Genomic DNA, 19,230 nt, shown 5'->3' with positions numbered 1-19,230 from the left:
TTCAGAAGTGTCCTACTCTTCATTCAGGCAAAAGCAACTACTCAATGGTTGAAAATAACTAGATGGGAACGACCAATGCCGTTTAGGACAGATTCAATGTCATAAAGTAACAGCTGCATGCCATGAGAATGATAATCATGCAGCACTGCTATGTACTTGACCTTATGAAGGCAATGGAGGGATGTATGTGTGCCAAGATAGGAGCAGCTTGTTGTACATATGTCCCTACGAATGATACAGAAAATGGAATATTGACGGAGGCCATATGAACTCTGCATAACTTTAAAAAAGCAATGAGGGGCAATTGAGGTGCCCTAGATGAATGGTTTAAGGGTTGATTTGATAGGCTACCCTCCTGGATGTCAGGACTTTTTAAGGCCTTGTTGCTAATATTGCTTTTGATGTGGTGTGTATTTCAATAAGATATAGCTTGCTGCAAGAGGTTGAGCGCAAAGGTGGGAGGGTTGTTCACAGTCAGGCTACCTATGCGAGTAGTAGATGCACAGGGCAACATATATCAGATGATACTGAGCATAGATTCAGGATTAGAGGAAATATTTTAAATATTAACTGGTGGGGGGAATGTTAAGGAAAATATAAAATGTGAGGAAATCTTACCACCACAGGCACCAGCAGAATGTCTTGTAGAACTGCACAAAATTAAAGAGCAGTACAAGCCTAGGTTTCACAAAGACACAGAGTAGGTGAGAATTCACAGGAAAGCAGAACACAACATCAGCAAGTTTAGTTAAACAGGAAAACTATTAACAAAGCCTTGAAGACTTTACAGTCACAGCACACAAGCAGGTACTCCCATTGTTGGCATAGACACTGTTCAGACAATATGTGGTCAAAAGTAGTTTTATTCAGCAGTATAGAAAGTCAGATAAGAAATCCTGGGAACAACGCAACAAGCACTCACACACTCGGGGAGGGAAGGTTAATGTTTCAAAGTTCTGTCAGGATCAGGATAAGGAGGAACTGAGAGGGGAGGACATGAGTTCAAATGATGCAGATGGTGTGGCCTCTACATGGAAATATATCAGCAACTTGTCATTTTCCTTGACTTTTTCACTGCTTTTTTAAGATAACACGCATGAAATCATTTTCTAGTATAAAAGGATCTACCTGTGGACAGTAATTTGAGATCAGCTTCAGCTCCACGGGGTTGCCTTACCTACGTATTGTGATTAAACCTATAATGAATTGTCAACAGATCTTGTCTTTCTTTATTTTCAAGCTAATACCCTGTCGCTTGAACAGGAGGTCAGCCTTATGACCCTTGGAGTTCATTTCTTTGCCCTGGGTACAAAAGGGCGCAGGTCTAATCCTTAAGGGCTTCTCTCGAGCCACAGGAAGCAGGTCCAGTCCTCTTCTCATCTTCCTCAGGTCCAGGAAGTGTTTTGAAGTAGACTCCTGGATGTGCCACATTTATGATTTACACTGTGGGTGGAAATGACTCCTGAACACTTACTTTCTAATGTGTAAAAGTTCCCAGGGCCATACCTACCCACTTTGGACATTTTCAACATCTTCGGCCACACTAAAATTGGGCTCTGAGGGCTGGGAGTGGGGGGCTGTCTGGACTGTACTAAGGTTATTCTAGTGTCCTCCCACATCTAATAACAAAAATCCATTTGAAGCAGCCATTCTAACCCCAATAAACCCAGACAGAAGTCAAGGAGCACAAAAGAGGATTGATCTGCAACCAGTGGACACACAATAATTGTTTTAAGCCACCATGTTCCTTTCCACATTTAAGATCCTTTCAATTATATTTTCTAATGGTTTATAGAGTGGAGGATTTCTTTGGTCTTCGCCTGGACACTGCTGTGCACACCACTTTGGTATCTCGTTGTTTAAGTTGAAACCTTATTTTGATATCCGTTGCCTCTTTTTTGATTCTACTGTATGCGGTACCATGCATACCATCCATTAAGGTACTTGGGGGATTTGACTGGGAAGAGTATTGCGTTTGTTTTTACCAAGATTGAGACTCTAATTCTAACCCATAACCATTCCAAGATGGCGGCCTCGGAGAATTTGAAGGAATGGGCCTCTTCTTGCGTGTGAAGCCTCGCTCTGCTGACAGGGGGCTTGCGCGCTCTGTATTGGCTACGAGGAACCGGAAAGCGCCTCGTGGCCCGGAAATACTCTTTGGCCGTTGGTGAGGAGACGCACAGAAAGCGCCCCGGTTTCGGAGCTGTGATCTTCTCGTGCCGACATGGCCGACCTGTCCCTGGATGACCTGATCAGGAAGCGGGGGCTGGCGGCTGCGGGCAGGTGAGCACGAAGCCTCGGGTGGGCACGAAAGCCCTATAATTGCACAGGTTCATGCCCCGCCCACAATCTGAAATCTTGAGTCTTTTAGCGGCTGAACCACAGGACTTCCCCCTGCTCGGCCTGGAGGAGTTGTCAGTCACCGACTGAGACGAGAGGGATACACCATTACATAGATCCCTGGTGTATTTGGTGAGCGCAGAACATCCATGGGAAGAAGTGTTGGTTTATTCCCGGTGGGGTACTGAAGCAGAGGATTCAGGGGGTGGATCCCAGACGATGTACGAGGGGAAGATACTATTAAGTGGACAAGGCAAGGGTGCCTCCTGGTTGCGGAAGGGGACAATAACGTACGTGGTTTGGGTGGCAGAAGTATTACAATGAACAGTTGGCTTTTGGAAGAAAGGCTAGCGGTCGTGGCAGGGGTGTTTCTTCGGTGATCACTGAGTCCAGGTGGAGAAAGAGGTGTCCCGGTGGGACTAATAAATACATGTTTCCCTTCATGGAATACTGGCATTTAGTCATATAACAGCAATATAGTGAACTAAGAGGAGGGCAGATAATTCAGAAGGTCAGGTAAGGTATTTTCATTGGGAGTAAACTGTTCTGTCCTTGGAAACTAGGGTGCTCATCTCAAGGAAGGATAATCTGATTAGTAAAAGGGAGTTCCCTGTTTATTAGTGAGCGAGGAGACTGATAATTTCATTTGATAGGAACCCGGTAACAGAGAATTGTACCAGTGGGTTTCTGATAATTCCATTCTTGGAGAAGGGGAACCTGTGTTGGCAGCCCTTTGCATGTGGGAGGGAGACCCTTTTCCTATGTTTTATATGAAAGCCCGGAAAGACTTATCCATGCAGTTATCACATAACACTGTGTTGATGTGTAGTTGAAAGTGTGTTGTCTCTGGTTTGGGCCTATGTGGGAAATGTTAACTTGTCATGCATGATGACCACCGAGGTGTGGTTGCCACGTTATGGGGAGCATTATTTAACTGTATGATTAACGAGGAAGCATGTGGAATTGATGTGCATGTTTAAAATTTGTGTTATGCTGACAGTGCAAATTAGCTGTGCAGGTCCCTTTATTGTGGTTGTAGTGTTTTCTTTTATCTTCTCAATTAGATTTCCTATGGTGGGTATAGTAGGATGTTATCCACTTTGTAAATGTATAGATCTGAAGAGGCAACCGATGTAGATAAAGAATGAACAGTGAGGGTGTATAAAATCTTCCCAAATAGACTGTTACAGTCCTTGTTTATATGGTTGCCATTAGACTTCAAGTTTATCTCGGTGCTCTGCGTTATCATCATCCTTTTTGTTTTAATACAATATCAGTATTCATAGTACACGACTGTTTGGGGAATGCAGGGTCTGTGTAAGTCTTTAGGTGACCAGCAATACACTGTAGGTCTTTTTGGGCTTATACACAAAAGAGAGGGTGTTAGACAATGGAGAAATGGTGCTCAAAGACCCAGTCGCCACATGTACAGTTACTCAAATATCAGTAAAGCGGTGCACTCATAAGGGAAACACCCTTATCTCTAAACCTGAGAAACCCTGTTAATCAGACAAAAAAGTAGCATAAGAGGCACTCGTTATAACAGTATATGTCTCACAAAATCAATATTAAATCACTATATATACATCGTTTGATCACATGGAACATGCACCAGTACAGTCTGAGAACATACTGTCAATAAAAAGTTCATTCAGAAAAAGGAGAGGCGTCTTGGTTCTTCAGTGTGGTTCACCAGTCTGTAGTTTGTTTACAAATCGGCATCTTGCTCTTCGACATATGTAGATGTAGCATATTCAAATACATCTCAACTTCCATGTGTACAGATGTTGCATTTCAATTGTGCCACAGCCGACACGTGTTTCGTCTTAGGGAATAACCCAACGATTTCCTCAGGGCTGTTATAATGTCAAATCCTGTATATGCTTAAAGTTAAGACGTCACATAAGACAAGCATCAACATCTTCTCTCATGCTGTGTTAGCTAGTCAAACTACGCAACTAGGACACATCAAAACTTTAAACAATGAGGTATGGATCTGTATATGAATATAAGCAATATCGTGTGGTGAAAATTTACACCGCTTCACAACATCTGTACACATGGAAGTTGAGATGTATTTGAATATCCTACATCTACATACATCGAAAGCGAAAAGATGTCGATTTGTAAACAATAAACTACAGACTGGTCAACCACACTGTGCCATCTAGTTTCCAGCTAGGTTCCATGGGTCTTTTCATACATTATAAGCCCCCCCCAGTTGATGATGAGCTTTCAGGTAGTGAATTGGTATATCATATATGGTGACCTGGATTATAGCAAGTTGATACTGGGAAGGCGGTCATATATACTATAGTAATTGTCCACTGTTATGTGGTTACAAGTAGGAAGTTGGGTAGACCTTGTTTACTGTGTTAGTGAAGCGAGGGGGCAAAGAGATATATGGCTTGAGTCCTTCATGTCACTTAGCAGGTTGCTGGTCTTCTGGAGAAGTGGCAACACGTACTTCTAGAACTGATTTGAGAGGCGCGTCTCGTGATTTGGATGGCTGAGTTCTTATTCCGTTAATATGCTGTGGTCATTGCACGGTTATGTTGGATGGAGCTCCTCAGTACGTGTCGGGTGCCTTTCCGTTGTTTTTTCCAACTTCCACCCTCCCACTTGGACTAGGTGTCTGTGGATCATTCAGAAGGCATCTCTTGCTTATAGTGGCTTGATAATTCGCATGTTTGGCATGTTTCTTCAGGCAGTCCCTGCAAGGTGGAAGTTGATGACTGTTTATCTCACCCTTCTTTGCACAGAATAGGTGATATCTGAAGTCATTCACGTGATGAACCGAAGATTGTGGTGCATACAGCAAACATGAAAATTGCTCCAATTTGTCCTTTAGTTCTTCAGAGAGATCCCATTCGTCTGCGAGCTGTGAAAATGTTTCCTGTTGTATGTCTGCTGGCAGTCAGGATTTTGAATGCGCTTACTTTTCCTGCAAATGTGCTTACTGTGTCACATCCGGTAAATGTATGAAGACCTATCATAGCTCGACAAACATTTTTACCAAGAGTTGATGCCATTTTCCCACTGTGAAGGACTCGCATGCGTATTTTAGTACCAGATTTCAGAAACAATTTAGACATGATTCTGTCATGGAACCCCAAACACATATTCAATCAATCAATCACTGCATTTGTAAAGCGCGCTACATACCCGCGAGGGTCTCAAGGCGCTGGGGGGGGGGGGGGTGCTACTGGTCGAAGAGCCAGGTCTTGAGGAGTCTTCTGAAGGCCAGCAGGTCCTGGGTCTGTCGTAGGATGGTGGGGAGAGTGTTCCAGGTCTTGGCGGCGAGGTAGGAGAAGGATCTGCCGCTGGCAGTGGTTTTTCAGATGTGGGGGACTGTGGCGAGGGCGAGGTTGGCTGAGCGGAGGCTTTGGGTGGAGGTGTGGAAGCTGAGTCGGTTGTTGAAGTAGGTGGGTCCGGTGTTGTGCAGTGCTTTGTGTGCGTGGATCAGGAGCTTGAAGGTGATCCTTTTGTTGATGGGGAGCCAGTGCAGGCCTCTCAGGTGGAGTGTGATGTGGCTGCGGCGGGGGACATCGAGGATGAGTCGGGCCGAGGCGTTCTGGATGCGTTGGAGTCATCTCAGGAGCTTGTTTGTAATTCCTGAGTAGAGGGCGTTCCCGTAGTCGAGTCTGTGGGTGATGAGGGCCTGGGTAACGGTTTTTCTCGTGTCGAGGGGGATCCATTTGAAGATCCTGCGGAGCATACGGAGGGTGTTGAAGCAGGACGCGGAGGCGGCGTTGACTTGCCTCGTCCTGGAGAGAGTGGAGTCGAGGATGACCCCCAGGTTGCGTGCGTGGTCCGTGGGTTCCGGGGCTGTGCCTAGTGACGTGGGCCACCAAGAGTCGTCCCAGGCGGATGGGGTGGGTCCGAGAATGAGGACCTTCGTCTTGTCTGAGTTCAGCTTCAGTCTGCTGTCCTTCATCCAGTCGGCTACGGCCTTCATTCCTTGGTGGAGGTTAGCTTTGGCGGTGTGGGGATCTTCAGTGAGGGATATGATCAGCTGGGTGTCGTCGGCGTAGGAGATGATGTTGAGGTTGTGTTGTCGTGCAACGTGGGCGAGGGGGGCCATGTAGATATTGAACAGTGTCGGGCTGAGGGAGGATCCCTGTGGGACGCCGTAGATGATCTCAGTGGTTTTGGAGCGGAAGGGTGGGAGGCGGACGCTCTGGGTTCTGCCGGAGAGGAAGGATGTGGTCCAGGCCAGGGCCTTCTCTTGGATACCGGCGTCATGGAGGCGTGCTGATAGGGTGCGGTGGCAGACCGTGTCAAAGGCTGCTGATAGGTCCAGGAGGATGAGGGCGGCTGTTTCTCCTTTGTCCATCAGGGTCCGGATGTCGTCAGTGGCGGCGATGAGGGCGGTCTCGGTGCTGTGGTTGCTGCGAAAACCGGATTGGGAAGGGTCCAGGATGTTGTTGACTTCGATGTAGCGGGTCAGCTGTTTGTTGACCATCTTCTCGGTCACTTTTGCCGGGAAAGGGAGCAGGGAGATGGGCCGGAAGTTCTTGAGGTCCTTGGGGTCCGCCTTGGGCTTCTTCAGAAGGGCGTTGATCTCGGCGTGCTTCCAGCTTTCTGGGAAGGTTGCTGTCTCAAAGGAACAGTTGATTGTTTTCCGGAGGTGGGGCGCGATGGCTGCGCTGGCTTTGTTGTAGACGTGGTGAGGGCAGGGGTCCGATGGGGATCCGGAGTGGATGGAGTTCATGGTTTTGATGGTGCCTTCTTCGCTGACGCTGGACCAGACGGTCAGGCGACTGGTGCGAGTGGTAGTCGCAGGGGTGGAGGTCTCGGTGGTGGGTGCTGGGGGTCGGGGTTGAAGCTGTCGTGGATGTCGGTGATCTTGCGGTGGAAGAAGGTGGCCAGGGAGTCGCACAGGTCTTGAGATGGCGGGGTGTCGTTGGTGATGGAGCTGGGGTTGGAGAGTTCTTTCACGATGCTGAAGAGCTCTTTGGTGTTGTGTGCGTTGTTGTCTAGGCGGTCCTTGAAGGTGGTCTTCTTGGCAGTCCTGATGAGTTGGTGATGTCTGCGGGTGGCGCTCTTGAGGGCTGTGTGGTTGTCTGGTGTTCGGTCGTGGAGCCATTTCTTCTCCAGCTTCCGACAGGTGTGCTTGGAGATCTGGAGGTCCTCGGTGAACCAGGCGGCTTTCTTGTTGGTGTGGTTGGTTGTAAAGGTCTTGAGAGGGGCGAGGGTGTTGGCGCAGTCGTTGATCCACTGTGTGAGGTTGGTCGCGGCGGTGTCTGGGTCGGTGGGTGGTCTCAGGGCGAGGGCGGTAGTCAGTTGGTCCTCGGTGACCTTGCCCCAGCAGCAGCGTGGTAGCTGTTGGGTGCGGTGGTGGGTTTTTTGAAGGTGAAGTGGACGCATCTGTGGTCGGTCCAGTGTGGTTCGGTGGTGTGGTTGAAGGAGACGTGGGGGCTTGCGGAGAAGATGGGGTCGAGCGTGTGTCCAGCGGCGTGAGTGGGTGTCGTTACGAGCTGTTTGATTCCGAGGTTGTCAATCAGGGCAGGGGAGTTGGCGTCGTTGTTGTTCTCGAGGTGGAAGTTCAGGTCCCCGAGGAGGACATATTAAACACATCAGTGTCATCTGAGATTATCATTACTGCCTCATAACCCACATTAGCAGCATGCAGCAACAAACGAAAATCTGCTTCTTAGTGTGTACTTTTGAGATGGACACTTTGTGGTTCTTTTCAGGTGTGATTTTGTCGCATTTATCTTCACTGTTCGCGAAGAGTGTTTTTTATTCTCAAGTTTTACAAAATACTCTGGTTTCCTCCATTCGTTCACTAGAAATGTGATGAGAGTTGTTTTATCCCTTGCGTGGCTTAAAAATTTCCTCCAATAAAAAGTTCTAAACGTGTTTTCATTGGACCAGTCTGCAGACCTGAGAATATCCTGCAATGAGGCTCCAGCCCAGAAAGCCAGAGAGGCCATAGCACCTCTAGCAGAATGGGCTTCAAAGCAATCGACATTGATCCCTGCTAAAGACATGATCCATCTGACCCAACGGGCTAAGGTAGGGGAAGAAACAGGTTTATGAGGTTTTTGGAAATAAATTAGTAATTTGGAGGCTGAGGATGATCTCCGGTCTGCAGTACGATCCACATAATTCTTTAAACAATTTCCAACACACAATTTGGGTTGAGAGGGAAAAACGGATAATGAACAGAGAGGCAAGGTTAGTCTTAGTACGTCTTCGAACCTGAAAAGAAACACCTAAAGGAGAAAAGGAAAAAGGAGGACACATCCAAAGCTTTAACACCCGAAACACGTTTAAGGGAAATCAGACATAAAAGCGTAGTCAATTTTGTAGACAGTTGCTTAAGGGAAAGGAAAGCATTATCCGGCCAGTCAATGAGGAATTTTAACACCAAATAACATCCCACATTATGTTATACCTAGGAGATGGAGGAAAAACATATCTTACTCCCTTTAAAAGTTGACAAGCAAGAGGGTTTTCACCCATCGGTCTGCCATTGACTCTATAGTGTTCGGCTGAAATGGCTGATCTGTAAGTATTAATAGTGTGGTAAGCTTTGCCCTGGGAAGCCAAAGAAGCAAGGAAATTCACAACCAACACTACATCAGCTGAAAGGGGATCGGAATTCCTGTCCATACACCAGCTGCACTAAGCGGCCCATGCAGATTTATAGGCCTTGGTGGTACTAGGCTGTTGGATGAGTTTGAGAGCATCTTCCGAAATTCCTGGGGTGCTCCAGGACGACTCAAAATCTTCCAAGCTATGAGAAACAAGTTGTTGTCGAGGACCATGTGGTGTTGCGACCTTGGGGATCCAGCAATAAATTGGGGAAATGAGGAAGCCAGACCGGATGGTCGGCTGCTAATTCCAAAAGAGTTGTATACCAAGGCTGTGCTTGCCAAAAGGGTGTTATGAGAACCAGAGTGGAGTGCTGTCTGTGTGCTTGTGCAAGGACTCGAGGAATCAGAAGGAAAGGAGGAAAAGCATAAAGATGATGGCCAGATCTGAAGGAAAGCATCTGTGAAGAGAGCCTGCAGATCCGTTCTCCAACTGAAGAAGGAAGGAAGGTGGGAGTTGAGGCGCGAAGCAAAAAGATCTATGGAAAGGTTGCCAAAGATGGAAATAAGACGATTGAACACTGAAGGGTTCAGCTGCCAATCGCTAGAATCCTGAAGATGTCTGGAGCAACAGTCTGCGACTGTATTCAGTTTTCCTGGTTGGTAAAGTGCCCTGACTGAGATGCTTCGAGGAAGACAATATTCCCAAAGATGCTTTGCCAGGGTACATAAAATCTTGGACCTGGTGTCTCCTAGATGGTTGATGTACCTGACGGCAGTGAGGTTGTCCATTCGGAGAAAAATGGTGCAACTTAAAGGAACCTGCAAGCATCTCTAAACTGTTTATGTGCATGCAGGACTCCTTCTGAGACCATGCCTTCAGTCGAGAACCGACCACATCTTGCGCCCCAACCAATCCGACTTGCATTGGATTCTAATACAAGATCTGGGGCGGCAGAGAAGATAGTCCTCCCGTTCCAGGCGTCTAGGTGCGTGAGCCACCACAGTAGTTCCTCTCTGTACTCTGGGTCTAGAACAAGAGGATCGGAATAGGCAAGACCGTTGTGAAGATGGCGAATCTTCAAACGCTGAAGGGCGCGATAATGCAGGGGACCTGGGAAGATAGCCTGAATTGAGGAAGCAAGAAGCCCCACCAGACGAGCCAGAGTTTTGAGAGAGATATGAGGAAGAGATAAAGATTTACGAATTTCCTTTTTGATTAGGGAGACCTTGTTGAAGAATAGAAAGAGTAGTGTCTATGAGAAAACCGAGGAATTCCAGCTTTTGAGTTGGAACAATAGCAGATTTCGGAAAATTGGTGAGAAATCCTAACTTGAGGAGAATATTTTGACAAAGATGTAAGTGGGAAAGAAGCAGATATCTGTCCTGTGCCATAAGGAGAAAATCGTCTAGATAGAGGATAAGGCGGACACCGCGAGATCTGAGGAAAGCTGATACGGGCTTGAGAATCTTAGTGGAACACCAAGGGGCCAAAGAGAGGCCGAAAGGAAGAACTTTGTATTGGTAAAAGGAGTTTCCCCATTGAAATAGGAGATATTTCCTGTGAGAGGGATGAATTGGTACCGTAAGGTAAGCATCTTGAAGATCTAATCTGACCAACCAATCGTTTTGTAGTAAAATATCCCTGAGGTGGAGGATAGTCTCCATCTTGAAATGGCGATAAATTAAAAAATTGTTGGAATTTTTTAGATTTAGAACTAGCCGAAACTTCTGTTTTTTTTCTTTTGGACCAAGAAAATGGTGCTGAGAAAACCGGAAGAGTCGAACTGAACTGGTTCTATGGCCTGTTTGGAGAGGAGAGACTGAATCTCATTGTGGAGGAGCTGGTGTTGTTCTTGAGAGAAAACCAAGGGAAAAGGGATTGGATTGGGGGGGTGATAAAATTCCAAGAGGTAACCCTGAATGGACTGAATCACCCAAGGATCTGACGTGAGAAGCAACCATGAATCTACGAACAAAGCCAATCTGCCTCCTACTGGAGGAAGGCCAGAATTGAAAACACTTACCGGACAATTGTTCTCCTTTATTGGAGCATCCTCTGCGCTTTATTGGAGCATCCTCTGCGCCGGTGACCTCTTGAACGGCTGGGGTAGAAACGTGGCTTATATCCTGAGTAGGCATCAGGCTGGTTCTGCTGATAGTAGGAGTCTCTGTTGGGGTATTGACCACTGCGGGAGTGGCCGGCTAGGCGAATCCTGCTTTTGCCGACCCTGGAGAAAACCTGTGACGAAAAAATCTTCAGAGAGAGATGAGCCTTATTTAAAGTGGCAAAGGTGGAGGCATACTTGCCCAGTTCTTTTGTAAAGGAATCTCCAAATATTAGGCCATTAGCCGAAGGGCCCACTTCCTTGGAGACCAGCGACGCCAATTAGGGGTCAATCATCCGGGGAAGATTCTTCCTTCTTTCAATGGATAACTGGGTGTTTGCATTACCCAGCATACAAATAGCACGTTGTGCCCAATTAGAAAGAACCACATGGTCTATAGGAGACTGTTCCATTTTTGCCTCTTCTGCCAAATCGAGAATCCTAGTTGGAGGACCCACCAAATCCAACAGCTTATCCTGGCAACCTGACCAGGCACTATCCACACCCTTTTTGGGATCTTTCCCAAATTTGGTAAAAAACATAAGCATATTTGGGTCAGTAGCAGTGGTAGCAATAACGTTGGTGGATAATGAAGGTAACCTTGTCTATGGAATGGCGTAAATAAAAAGAAACCTAATCTGCGACATGGTCAACAGGAAACCATTCCTTAGAGTTGGGATGTACCATGAAGGAAGGGTCGAACATAGGTTCACCGGAATGGTCCACCAAAACGTGAGACACAGGGTGAGCGGCACCACCGTCAGAAGGAGAAATTTTCCGCCTTTTCTCCGGAGGCCCATAAACATACTGAGCAATAGATCCATGTACATCATCGGTATGACTGAGGGCATCATCATCATCCTCATCCGTGTCTCTCAAATGGGTAATGTGGATGGGGGAAGAATGGGGTCCCGATTTGGAAAGCTCTCTGGTGGGAGGACAAAAAGAAACCGAAACGTATTTCGAGGGCCCCGGAAGGGAGGCTGCACGTTTCTTGCCATTGACAGAAGGCACATCACTTGTAGAAATTATTTTGGAAAAAGAGGCTTCTAAAGTTTTTGACATATCTAACATTGAAACAGACAGCCTGTTGGACAGAGTCTTTTATGACATTCTTTAAGGTTTCCTGAAGAAATTGAGTGTCTTCTTCCTCAGACATATCGAGAGGGAGAAGAAACAGCCAAAAATATATATAGAAAACAAATAGAAATTGGTAAACTAAAGTTATCCAGCAAAAAAGGGGTTGAAAAACAAGCTAGGAGAGTGGGGAGTGGCCTGAGGATAGAGGCGTGTTGACTGAACGAAGCCAAATCCTACCGCTAAAACAAGAAGAGGCGGTAACTGAACACTAAACCCCTCCCAGGGGGAAGAGGAACCAGGAAAGCCAAAACGGAAGACCGGACGTTGCAGGGAAGCGACCCGAGGCAAGGAGTAGAATGGTTCAGTGCGTTTCCAACGGCCGAAGACGACCGTTGGAAGACGCAAGGCCACAAAGAAACATGCGCGGACGAGCGCGAGGAGAGGTATGCACACAATAAATACAGAGTAAATAGCAGTAAATATGAAAATGAATAAAAGGAAAAAGGTGCAAGTACTTATCTTGACTGCAAGCACCAAGAAAAGAGGACTTGTTGTTCGCAGCCAATATATTAATAGCTGTACTCGAAGTCCCATTTGTTGTGTTCCCCCCCCCCCCCCCCCCCCCATCGTGATGTCACTTTGTAGTTTTACCTTTTCTTGGGAAATGTAGTTTTTTTCTTGGCTGCTGTTAAAATTAAAGCAAGAAAAGACTGCATAATATGAGCCTCCGGTCTTGTAATAAAATTTAAAATGGACTCCTGTCACTTGCCTTTTTATCCCTGCACTCCTACATTTTCTTAAGTTTTATTTTTTTTGTATATATTTTCACTTGGTTCTATCCTAATAGGTCTTCTAATCCATTTTCTGTTTGAGGTGTACTCTGAGACTCTCATCTACAATACATTGCTTGGTAAGCATGCTGATTATCAGATATACTGCATGCTAAATTGATCCTACTTTTTTGTCATCACAATGCATGTTTACATTACTATATGCCAGCACAGTGTTCCTCTGTTTACCTGGATCCTTTGGCATAAGGATTCTGTTTTTTGGATACCGCTGGCAATGTGAACTAGTTTCACTTTGAATTATTTGATATGCACTAAGAACACCTACCTTCTTCACTTGGGCTAATGGCTTCACTTTTTTCACAAAGGGATCTGATAACGTTTCCAATAACAAATCAGTTTGTAGACGTCAATTTTTGTCTTTTCATTCTACAGCCTTGAGAAAGCCCCATGTTTTTAACTATGTAAGGGGCGAAACACATGTCGGCTGTCTCTCTCAACTCTTGCAATAAAGGGTGTTTGGATGAACAATACCACTACGGCCATGTTTCTTTGATCTTGAACTTCTGAATTGACAAACTTTCCTTCCATATGCATCGTCCAGGATTGACTCTAACTTCTAATTTTGGGTGGCATCACCTACTCTTTCGCGGTATAACCTTATAATGTTTGGCATGTTTGCTTTGTCTTGCTGTTTTAATGGAGTGCCATGCTTTTTTGGCATTTAATGCAAATATGTTGTGCCGAACCTGAGATCTAAAACAATTGATATTGTATATGTTTTGAATTATGAGGCGCATCAAACCATCAGAAACTCTGGCTTTTATACCTGCTACAGTTGTGATGTTGTTTTCCGCTTGTCATACCATTCATAAACAAATCTTCACTACATTGGTTATGGGAGTAGAATAGTTATATTGGAAAGTCGTAACATTTCCAATAAATATTGTTTCTTCAAGCTATTGCATAGGAGTCATGTTTAATTTGACTGCGGAACTTCTGAAAGTAAGAGGAGCACTTATTCGTTCTGTAGTTCTTGCTTAGTGTAAATCTCTAGCAGGACATCAGGTAGCTATGTGATGGAATGATCATTCAAAGTGTAAACCTCTGAGATATTTTTCAGTTGCAAAACAATATTTGAGTTAATAGTATGCTCTGGCTCGCCCTGGCTACAGTTATTTGATGTCACTATATTGTTCTAGTTATTGGAACTCATAGCTATTCCTGATTTTTTTTTTTTTTTTTTTTTTTTCTGTGGCAACTCTTGCTGTTGAGATATGTATTCTAGTAGCTTCTTCTGTTTTGTGTACTGTATGAGAATGGAGGGACATCTGGACTGAGTCCTATTTAGTGGGTGTTCCTGCTTGTACTAGCTAGGATCCAGTGATTTCCATACTTCTGAGTGGTGATAAAGAGAGAAATGTCTGGACATTACCAGTGGATTCCATTTTTAGAAAAGGCAGGTTCTGTGCCGTCGTTACGAATACCAGCAGTGCATTCATGGCTCGTATCCTTGCTCATCACTGCACAAGAGTTCCATAATTTAACAACTTGGTCCAAGAAGAAGTTTTTGCGGTTTGTTTTTCTTGTAGGGTGGTATGGTTCACATATGCCCAGTTTCTAAAACTTTATCCCTTGCTTTTAATGTTTCTATCATGGCACTGCCAAGGGCATATTTACTTTCCAGTGATGAATCAGAGTTAGGGTGAGGGATCAAGGAACCCTTGTCAGACTCAAGTTCTGCCTCACCTAAAAGCACTGTGATTGATACAGTGTCCATGCTGTGAGTGAATGGCTCAGAAAAAACTGAAATAAGTGCACACATATTTTGCAACAGATTTACTATTTTATCACTCTCAACTAAAATCTGAATGCAAGCTGTTTTTGAAAAAAATACTAAAACAAATATGCTTCTAAAAACAATTTTATTTTCACCTGTTTCATACGAGTTGTGTTGGCTGACTCTAAAATGAGAAAAGGATCTTCTGGGTTTATTTCGGAGGGTAGTGATAGGGGAAGGAATGGTATAAGAAATGATCCTCAAAGTGTAATACGGAGATATGCGCTGGAAGCATGCAAGCAATCCTAATCCAGAAAACACTGACCAACTTTTGATTTATCTTTTCAGACTAAATTCAAGACCCGTGGTGAGTGGTATTCGCTCGCGGATTGGAGTTGCTCCACGCTTTGGAGTGCCACCGCGTGCAGGAGTCCCAACACGAACTGGAAACTCCCAGCCCACCTTCAAAAGACCAGTTGTTCCCACTGCTGGTTTCCAACGGACGTTTGATGCCCGTCAAAAGATAGGCATCACAGATGCTCGCCAGCGGCTGGGGTTGAAAGATGCCCGTGAGAAGTTGGCACAGAAAGATGCCCGTTTCCGCATTCAGGGCAAAGTACAGGACGCTCGTGAGATGCTTAACTCCCGTAAAATGCATGGTGACATAAGTGAGCCAGCTGGCAAAATGTTGGATGCTCGTGAGAAAATAGGCTTCAAGCGTAACGCGCCTGCAGCCATAATCAGCCCCGCCATGGCATCAGGCCCCTCTAACATGAAGATTACAAAGACCATTCAGGTGACTTCCCTTGATCATGTCCCAGTTTTTGTTTGCCCAATGTACACTACTGTTTTTTTTTTTTTTTTTACATGTGGTAATTATATTGGATAGGATTAGTAGAATGTTGTGCTCATTCGAAGAAGTAAACAAAGATAACTTGCTTCTTAGTGTGTAGATCTGTGATTAGCTTTTTTTTTAAAACATAGAGTCAAGGGGAATTAGGAGACGTGATGACTAGGAATGTTTTTTTACTTAAAAATACAAAACAAGGATGGCAACTATGAGGAATACACCAGCCTCATAGTGATGGGAGAAAGCAAGCCTTATGTGCTGTAACCAAACACCCAGCACATATGTACAGTGTATTCACATTTGTTAATGAACCAAATCTCCTTAAAGTATATCCCCAAATACTGTTTTGTAGATTGCCCATGCTGTATGCTTAAACATTCCTGGAGGTATCTTGGGGTGGGTGTTCTGCTTTCCTGCTCTTATCTCAAGACTGAGCTTACAGAACCTCTCTGGAATGCCCTTCTGAGTTTAAAGAAGACATTTATTGTTATTATTACTTCACCACGAGGTTCCTGAGAGGCGAAATTAGTAGGTTGGAAGCACACATTCAAAATTAGTCGCAGCAATGAAAGCAAAATATATCAAAGTACTTCTCAGTTGCAATGTACACAGCAAATACATGTGATTATATTATAGCATAAAAGTCAAAATTGCATCACCGTCGGGCCTATAACTCAGCTTCATCTTTCTGGGACCTGCAAGTTGATGACTCCGGTTCAACTGCGAGAAAGAGATTTTCTACCCAAACGGGGGACAGGCAACTGACGTCTCCGTTCCTGTCTGAAGTCAAGATAGTTTCCATCTAACTCTGCTGTAGCCATCCTTAAAGGTAAACTCAGTGTGAGAACCGAAGAAACTTGGAGAGTGGCCAATTCTCCGAGCCTCACTCGTTCTCAGACTGGATTGAGAGGTAAACACAAAATCTACGTGCTCTTATCAGCTAGGGTCTGGTGTGAAAAACACAGCTTGGTCTATCAGGTGGAAAAACACAGCTTGGAAAAACACAGCTCATCTGCAATGTCTAACTCCACGATAAAGCCAATAGGCAGCTAACCTAAATATCAAATGTAATGTCTAATATGTCAAAGCCAATAGGCAGCTAAACTGAATTCAGAATGTAATGGCTAATGCCATGTCAAAGCCAATAGGCAGCTAACCCAAATACCAAATGTAATGTCTAATGCCATGTCAAAGCCAATAGGCAGTTAAACTGAATACAGAATGTAATGTGCTACTGGTGAACATTGAGCAACTAATATGCGCAGTGGTGAAACACAAAGTCATTGGTCAAACACAATTAATAGCATCACAGGTGGGTGGGGTGTAGTGGTTCGGGGACGGGTTGTGAGGTGAACCCAAAAGATGTAGTACAGTTTAGAAATGGAGGATCAGCGGCCAGTCAAGGGTTTTTTGTGGCATTAAAATACATCAAGCTTAAATTAATCTTTGTAAATAGTACAGGGGGAAATTAAATTCACTAAGGAAGGAAGTTATAAGGATGCAGTGGCCAGCACTAATATTGTAATGTCTGATCCGGTGTCAGATGTGCACAACCAACCAAAGGAAAGTATTAGCTGTATCTTTATATTGTAAACTAATCAGATAGATTCTGCCTGAGCCCGAAGATTTCAACTCGCAAATATTTTTACTGGCTCCTGATGGCAAAGAGAAGTTTATATTACCCTTCAATGTCTTCACAGCACAAGAGCAAAAGCCCAAAATATGTAGGCATTTTCGCCACAATGTATATCCATTTTAATGCTGAGGTCCAGCAGTGCTAACCTGGCCACGCGTGCTCGATTCAGTTGCCAGTGCCATAGGGGTGGAGCACTCCGTATTTTGGGAGAGCAACTCTCCAAGTGGCTTAGCACAGATCTAATAAATCAACGAATGTGATAGATTTGAAAGAAAACTAACAGCAAACCCCTTGGAAGAGATGTGTTCATCCCTCCTGATAACCTTCAAAAGTACCACTCTTCTACAAAAATACTCAGGCCCTCTGTGAGCACAAATCTAGTCTCTCAGAAGCCCCATCTGACGATCACCTGTAGTCTCATGTAGCTGTAGATATACATCATCAACACTGACAGTGAGCTACTGAGTAAAAATTTAGCTTCTAAACAATGTAAAACGGAAAATGGCGAAAGAGACACTATGCAGTTTTAGCAGGACAGAACTCTACTGCTGAACCTTGCTGAAAGGTGACCTAATGAGTTACTGTGTGCTTGAGATTGGTGTGCAGTTATTTGTGTTTTAACAGAATTCCTTCAAACAATAATTTAGGAGCATCTAGTGCACATTTGCCCCCTACATAGCTTATTAGTGTGTAAATAACAGGTGGAGAAGCTGTTTCCTCCCAGTCTTCTTCTGCATTAAGTCTTATACTTGGAAATGGAAGTTTCATGTGGTGAGGTCTCACAGCTGCAATAGCTATTCACATTTTTAGTATGAAGCCTTTTGTTTCCAGAATTATTTTTTTGTTTTGGCAGGGTGTTTAAAGTACTTGTTTCCTGAAATTCTTTGTGCACTTTGTAATACAAGAGAACACATTTACTGATATTAGCTGTCTCTGGGTTTCCACTGCTGCATTGTAGATCAGGACGCAAGTGGATGCTACAAAGGGCACGTATCAACCAACGGGATGAGATCCCTGCTAACTCCTTGGAATCACTGCCTAAGGCAACCACAGAAAAAGTTCTCAGACATGACTCAAAACCTTGACTGATGCCTTCTCCTAACTCTCCCAGTAACTGCTACCGGAGACAGTTCCACTCTGAAATTCATCAAAGAATAAACTCCTAGCTCCCCTTCACCTTATGACCACCTCTGCTGCCCTACATCATTTTGATTTGCTTTATGTCCCCCTTCAGTTACAAAACCCTAAACGGGAACAGTTACGTGTTCAAATTCAACAAGAACTTTGAAGTGAATACCTAAATTCCACTGGTACTCAAAATATCCCTTCAGACAACTAATAGTCAAAAGTGACCTTGCAGATCTTTTCTTCAAAAACCAAGTATTAAAATAGTTGTAAGAGGTGTAGAGCTTCTGGATGACTTGTCATCCTTTGTGGGCCCATAATCTAGTCCCCACTTTCAGGAAACCTCTGAAACCCCATCTGTTTAGTCAACCTGTAAAACTGTTATTTTAATCTTTCTCCCTTGTTTTCTGCCTCCCTCACAATTCAGTTTCCACTAGTGCCCTCTTGTTCCAAGTGACCTGAGCTGTACATTGGCATGATTGCTGTACAAATGTTATACATTAAGTGATGCAAATTTGAACAAACAATTCACTGTGCTAGAACAAAGCTTCCTTGAATGGAGAGAATATTGTTGATCTTATCTTGAAATCCTCTATCCAAAACAAGATTTGGTTATTCCACTTACTGTACAAGCATTGACAAAACCAATAGGTTTTCCCTCTATAAAATCTAGTTATTGTCAATGTTTTTTCAGACATGTGACACAGCAGCCGTAGCTGCTGCGCAGCATTCTTAAAGTTAAAAAAAAAAAACACTGACACGGTCACCGCTAAACTGTAATGCGGCCCATGCTGCCCACACTATAGCCCTTTTATTTAAAAAAAAAAAAAAACTGACATGCTGCACTGCTGTGTGACGTGTAAAAAATAAATAAATGACAAAACCAATAGATTTTGTATAGGAGAAACCTACTATTTGCTTTGCCACTGCTTGTTTAAATTAGTATTTTCAGCTTTTACCATAGATTCAAAGCTTTGGTTG

The 19,230-nt window shown here is 44.4% G+C and overlaps 1 protein-coding gene across 4 annotated transcripts in view; it reads left to right on the top strand.

The window, feature by feature from the left end:
* The first annotated feature begins 2,126 nt into the window (after positions 1 to 2,126).
* POLDIP3 (DNA polymerase delta interacting protein 3) overlaps positions 2,127 to 19,230 on the top strand; it is an 81,159-nt gene continuing 64,055 nt past the window's right edge. For all 4 annotated transcript variants that reach the window (XM_069231224.1, XM_069231223.1, XM_069231226.1 and 1 more), the window contains exons 1-2: positions 2,127 to 2,283; positions 14,987 to 15,434. In XM_069231224.1, coding sequence (XP_069087325.1) covers positions 2,225 to 2,283; positions 14,987 to 15,434 — 507 coding nt within the window. In that variant the 5' untranslated portion in view covers positions 2,127 to 2,224. The remainder of the gene's footprint in view (positions 2,284 to 14,986; positions 15,435 to 19,230) is intronic.

The sequence above is a fragment of the Pleurodeles waltl genome, chromosome 4_2 (genome assembly GCF_031143425.1).
Source record: "Pleurodeles waltl isolate 20211129_DDA chromosome 4_2, aPleWal1.hap1.20221129, whole genome shotgun sequence".
Lineage (NCBI taxonomy): Eukaryota > Metazoa > Chordata > Amphibia > Caudata > Salamandridae > Pleurodeles > Pleurodeles waltl.
Note: the sequence above shows the minus strand (reverse complement) of the source record. Positions and strands in the feature narration are given on the sequence as shown.